Source organism: Gavialis gangeticus, unplaced genomic scaffold (genome assembly GCF_001723915.1).
Source record: "Gavialis gangeticus isolate Ggan-Ray unplaced genomic scaffold, GavGan_comp1, whole genome shotgun sequence".
Taxonomy (NCBI): domain Eukaryota; kingdom Metazoa; phylum Chordata; order Crocodylia; family Gavialidae; genus Gavialis; species Gavialis gangeticus.
Genome location: NW_017729024.1, coordinates 119,926,527 through 119,932,794, shown reverse-complemented (window position 1 = coordinate 119,932,794; position 6,268 = coordinate 119,926,527). Strand labels below are relative to the sequence as shown.

The 6,268-nt window shown below is 40.0% G+C and overlaps 1 protein-coding gene across 1 annotated transcript in view; it reads left to right on the top strand.

Moving 5' to 3' along the window:
- The window catches only part of LOC109297658 (programmed cell death 1 ligand 2-like), a 63,082-nt gene that overhangs the window by 41,442 nt on the left and 15,372 nt on the right, over nucleotides 1-6,268 (top strand). Inside the window, exons 3-5 of the mRNA XM_019517617.1 lie at nucleotides 2,965-3,327; nucleotides 4,579-4,857; nucleotides 5,552-5,692. Coding sequence (XP_019373162.1) covers nucleotides 2,965-3,327; nucleotides 4,579-4,857; nucleotides 5,552-5,692 — 783 coding nt within the window. The remainder of the gene's footprint in view (nucleotides 1-2,964; nucleotides 3,328-4,578; nucleotides 4,858-5,551; nucleotides 5,693-6,268) is intronic.

Here is a 6,268-nt window from a genome sequence, read left to right as displayed (position 1 = left end):
GTATTAGAAGACACCGTTAGGGATGAAAGACAAAGGTTAGGGAAGAGATACGTTCTAGCTTAGTTGTCTCTCCCTTGGTAACAGTAGTTTGGCCCTCTAGGGAACATATCAAGTATTCAGAGCCTTATTCAGATGGTGTAAAGCCAGCCGAACTGCCTTTTTCAGACAGATCTCTTATGTAAGTATGTGATTTTCTGTCACTGTACTATCTGAGCATTTTGCAATCACATATATATACATCTTCACAACACCCCGAGGAGGTAGAAAAATGCAGCTATCCCTGTTTTAAAGATGGGGAACTGAAGTACTGAGAGATGAAGAAATGCACCTAAGGCCACTCAGGTCACTCTATGGCATCAGGGAACTGAACTGTTTAGTCACAAACTTGTGAACTAATAGCTTCTTTAGGGCTGGCTATGGGTGGGAGCCTGGTCAAACCAGCATGTCACCCTGGCTACTCCTGGCTGCTGCCACTTCCCCTAGTGTAATTCTTGTTATTGCAGCCAGTGTAAACAGGGCAGCATCAGGGCCAAGGCATACAGGGAGGTGGTAAAAAAGAGGTCTGATTTACTGCCCCCTTCCTTCCTGCACCCTGTGCAGCAGGCCTGGATTGGAGAAGTTAGCCTTTTGACTAGAAAGAGACAAGCAGAATGTTAGAGGGAAGAGGATGTGACAGGCTTTGAGGAGACTGAATTTCTGGGGCTCTGCCACTTATCCCTGTGCCCCCGTGATTTCACTAAAGAATTCTTAAGAAAGAGAGAGGCCCGATTCTTCATTATGGCCTAACTCAAGAATTACGGCTCTAAGAAATTGATTGGAGATCCCAGCTCTTCAGCCAGGGCGTCTTGATGAACAGTCTGTCCTAACTTTGACCACTACCCACCAACTTTCATGGGTGGATCAGGACAGAAGCAACCCAAAACCAGGCATAATGAAGCTCCGCTCTCCCAATTCTCCTACACTGCCATCCTCACCCGTATCTTTACCTTCGCATAGTCTATCCTTTCACATAGTCTGTCCTTTCCATTATCTTGAGGAGAAGGCAACTAGCATAGGAGGTAGTAGAATTGCTTTTGTCAGCTTTCTGTGGATGAAAAGTTCCCCTATGTAAGGGGAATTCTTCACTGACTGTCTCTGGACATTTTAAGATCACTTTGTACTACATAAATAGTACAAAACAGACTTAGCAGACAATCGAATTTAGCTGAAAAAATGTGTGAAATGCTGCTCAGGATCAAACCTTCACGTCGCTTGTTCTTAAGATGCAAATGGAACTTATAGCTCATGCATATTCCTTCTTTCTTTTTGTATTTCACTTTCACCACCAAGTGCAGCTGAAACACCATCTTCTGTGTAGGTATTATCTCATAAATAATATAGATAGAAAAGGAAGTTGCATGCAACTGAAAAAGCAACACTCTACTAAAGAAAAATGAAACTTTTTTTACTGGTATGCCTAATTTATATTCAAAATTTAAGGGCAAGTAAATAATTATCTGCATTTCAGTTTTGCTTATCACTAAAACTATTTTCAAGCACTTCTGAATGACACCTACCAACATAGCTAACATTAAAATAAAAATAAAACATTGAATGTTAAAGTGTAAATGACTTTGTATCTCAAAATTTTACGGAATAAACTATGTACAGGAATAAGTGTTTCAATGACTGTGGCCACATCTACATGAGATGCTTACTGTGCAGTTGTTACTATGCAGTCATTTAGTACTTATTTATACAAGTACTAAATGATTGCACAGTAACCAGAGTTACTGTGCAGGTGTGCCAAGAAATGGGTGTTATATGATGCTGACTACCCAGTAGCTTGTGACTACTGTGCAGTAGCGTTGTGTCACACTTCCTGCCATGTGACACTACTGTGCAGTAGTCACGGCAGTCAGCGTTTCATGTAGATGCAGCCTGTATGGCTCTAATGTCATTCAGTGTACTAGAGGTGGCTAACTGAGTAGATCATTTTGCCTTAAGTGCATAAATGAACTTGAACCTTATGCTGAAATAAGTGCATTGGCAGGATTCATTGAGCTCATTCACAAGAGTAAGGTGCTACTCCCTTAGAATCAAAAGTGCAGTGGTAAGTCATGACTCTACTATGTGGTCCTCCTTGTTCATACATTCCTTTGGGCAGATGTACTTACAATGGGCAAAAAAAATTGCATTTGTGTAATATCCCAAAAGTTACACTTGATTTACACTGGTTAAACCAGTGATTCTCAATCAGGGTTCTGTGAAACCCTGGAGTGTTTGAGATCCTTTTAAGGGTGCAATGGGGTGCTGCACAATATTAGCACTGTTAGATGTGAAAACACCCATATGATTCACAAGATAAACACAGGGATTTCAAATAAGAATCCATAAGTCTGACCTACTGTGATCTTTCTGATTACTTTGCAGCAAAACATTTGTTCTAATATTTTTCCATAGTCAAGAAACAAATGAAAGCTAAGGACTGGCATCTTCTGAGAGGTGTCTTGAATCTAAAAAGGTTGAGAACCACTGACTTAAAGGTTTAGAATCACCACAGATAGTTGTTCCTTTTCATGGAACGTCCGGACCTAACAGTTACACTTGTACTTTGTAACTTGCATAAGTTCCAAATCTGTATATTTGTCGTACCAGATGGGTCTTCCTTATATAATGGTCCATTCAAAAACAATCATGAGCTATTTATGAGAAAAATATTTCTGTAGAGAGCCTCAGCTTGTTCTTTGTTCTGTTTTTTTGGACTCTGAAATCAGAATGAAATAAAGATAATTTTTATTTTTATGCTACCTGTATGGTGAAAACTGTTACTGGTAGTACCAAAGCAAAGCAAAAGGGCTGCAAAGTCAAAGACTACTCAATAATTGTGAATGTTTGATGACTTGCCACCTTTTGTCTTAGAGGCAAAATAAGAGGCAAAGTTATAATATATGCCTACTCGGTATCACAATTTTTTTTCCTTAGCTTTATTCGTAGTTGAAGTTCCCCAGGAACTATACACTGTAGAATATGGAAGCAACGTCACCATGGAATGCAGGTTTCCAGTGAATGGGGAGTTAAATCTAAAACTCTTAAGTGTTGCTTGGGAGCAAAAAGAGCAAAAAGAGCAGGAATCCAAAGAGGTTTACACTCTTCACAAGGGAGAGGAAATCCTTAAATCCCAACACAGCTCCTACCAGGGAAGAGCAACATTGTTACCTGATCAGTTGAAATTGGGACGCTCTGTGCTTCAAATCATGGATGTCAAGCTCACGGATGCAGGGTCTTACCGCTGTCTCATCGACTACCAAGGAGCTGATTACAAATACGTTATTTTGAAAGTAAAAGGTTAGTGACCAGACTGTCGCACATGGATAGCGGGTTAATTAAAAGTTTGGTTTTTTACATGCAAAAATCAGCATTAAACTTCTCCTTCTGCTACAAAGTTCTTTGGCTCAACCCATGGATACACCAGGACATCACTTGTGGTAGCTGGTTGAGAGAGAGAGACAGAGAGATAGTAAAGGTGACCTTTTTGCCACCTTTCCTTGACTTCTGAAGCCTGCTTTGATCTCAGTACTACTTGGAGCAGCCATCTATTAACCATTTAAATAGCTGGGCACTCCATAAGTGATTGTCCCTGTTGGAGTAGGCCCTTGTTGTCTTATGTGTTTCTAGCAGCCTAATATATATTAATAACATATATAAGCACTGGTAAGCAATAACTGGCACCAATTTAACTAAGGCACTAATTTAACTATTTGCACCAAGGCACTTGTTACTAATCATGCCATGGCAATGAGCTTGCAAGGGAGAAACTTTTCTTGTGTAGTCATGGAGATGCTAGTGGTCCTTTGCCTTGGGCTTGCAAGGACTGACTCTGTTTCATTCCAATATGATGATAATGCCACAGCTGTCTCTTACGTGACATCACTCAAACATTCTAAATGTCCATTTTTCTCCCAGATGGCCCAAATTGTTTGTATTATATCACTACTATGATTTCATTTATGACAGTAGTGCCCAGAGACCCTGATGGTGCCCCATTGTGCTAGGCTCTAGTATTCTGTATATCAGGGGTTGTCAACTGGGAATACATGTACCCCCGGGGGTACTTGAGAAGGCCCTAGGGTGTATACGCAGGCAGGCATGGATGGAGCACTGCCACATAGTATCCTGTGCTGCTGTGCAGGCTCTGCTCACCCAGCTGGATGTGAAGGGCAGGGGAAGCTTGCACGTAGCAGCTGCTGCCACTATGTATTCAGTTGCACGCCACCTGGCCCCTCCCCCTGCTTCCCGGGGGCCAAGGGTACACTGACCCAAAAAGGTTGAAAACCCCTGCTGTAGATCCATGGATTCCAAACTCACTATTTAGTATTGCTCTTCAAGAAGTTAACTGAAGAAAAAGGAGTTATTGTAGGCCTGAAAAGGATTGAACAGTCACTTCCATCATTTCAAAGTGAAAGGGCATCTGATATACATATATTGTAAAAAGAGAGGGAGGAAGGGAGAAATAGTAACAAATATTTTTAGCAGTAACTTTACTATTTTTAACAGTGAGTAAAAATTTTCACAGTAACTCAACTTGTTCTTATGTAGCTTCCTACAAGAAAATACACATCCAAGGAAAAAATAAACCAGATGAAGAGAAATTGGTTTTAACTTGCCAGTCGGAAGGATTTCCCCCGGCTGAAGTGATCTGGCATAATGAGAAGAATCAGAGTGTGTCTGCAAATACTACCTACACACTGACCACAGATGGACTATACAATGTCACCAGTATTGCAACAGTCAAGCCAGAAACAGGAGAAAACTATAGCTGCATATTCTGGAATAAAGAATTGAATGAAGTGACTTTGGCTTCTGTTTCCACGTTAGGTTTGCATCTATCTTTGAATCTCTTTGAATTTGTACATGGGGGCTTCCCCAAAAGGGTACCTGTGTGAGCATGTGACTGATTGATTCTAAAAACAGATTACATGCTTTTATAGCTACATTTTCTATATATGTAATGCATGATTGACTGTAGGAAATTGTGATGCGGCCTAATATAATACAACGCTACAATCACTAATATTGTTTCCTAGAAAGCAGTGTGGCATTTTGAAAAAAGAAAATAAGACAGACATTATATTTGCCTTTGGAAATCTGCCATTTTATTAATGTTTCTGAACTCAGTTCACTATAGACACTTTTGTCATTTCTCTTCTAAATTCTAGGATAGCTCCTGTTTGCCCAGTTGCCAGTACAATGGTATTCCTCAATATAAACCTCTGATATGCTTGGTACTCTATTGCCTGGAATTGTATCTAACTAGTCTTCAGTATACAGACTGATAATTTATAATGGCACTTGCTAAATTGCCATGCATAGGATGGACCAACAGTTATTTACTGTAACGTCCCATTACAACAATATGGCAGGGGAAGATGGGCTTAAAAGTGTACATAAAAGTTTACACTGACTCACTGTAGTGACCTTATACTTTGCCAGCATGGTACAAAGAGACCTTAACACAAATGAGAATCAGGCTGGATTATTTTATAAACTATATTTGCTTATTTTTTAATAGGTCTAGTCAGTTCGGAAAATGTTGGACAAAAACCTCCAATCTTATTTATCGTCCCAACGTGTGTAATAGCAGTTATTTTCCTATCTGCAATCTTGATTTTTTGGAGGAAAAAAACATTTACAAAGTTTCATGGGAAAAAAGGTACATTTTGACTTTTTTAAACACATTTTCTCTCTTCCACTTTGCACTTAAGTGACCTTTCAGAATCTAGATGATCTCTAATCTGAAAGAGACAGATTGCTTCATTTGTGTTTGCCTTTATTTTCCTCATCACAAAGCACAGGAATGATCCAAATTATATGAATACAATTATACTATATGCCACACAGGTTCCAGATCCAGATTATATGAATACAATTATGCTATATGCCCTCACTATTTGCAGGTTCAGCATTTGTGGTTTCAAATATTCATGAATGCTGAACCCACTTCTTAAATACACTTAAAGGAGCTCCATGCTTGCCCCCATGCCCCCGCAGGCACTGAGATCAAGAACTCAGATGGCGTTCATGAACAAAGTGCCTTATTCACAGATTTTGCCATTCGTGGGGGATACGAGAACATATACGAGGGGGTAAAAAGCACCCTATTCAAATTTGCTGATGACACTAAGATATGGGGGGACGTGGGCACACTAGAAAGAAGCAACAGGCTACAATCAGACCTAGACAGGTTACAAGGGTGGGAGGATGAGAATAGGATGGGATTCAACACAGA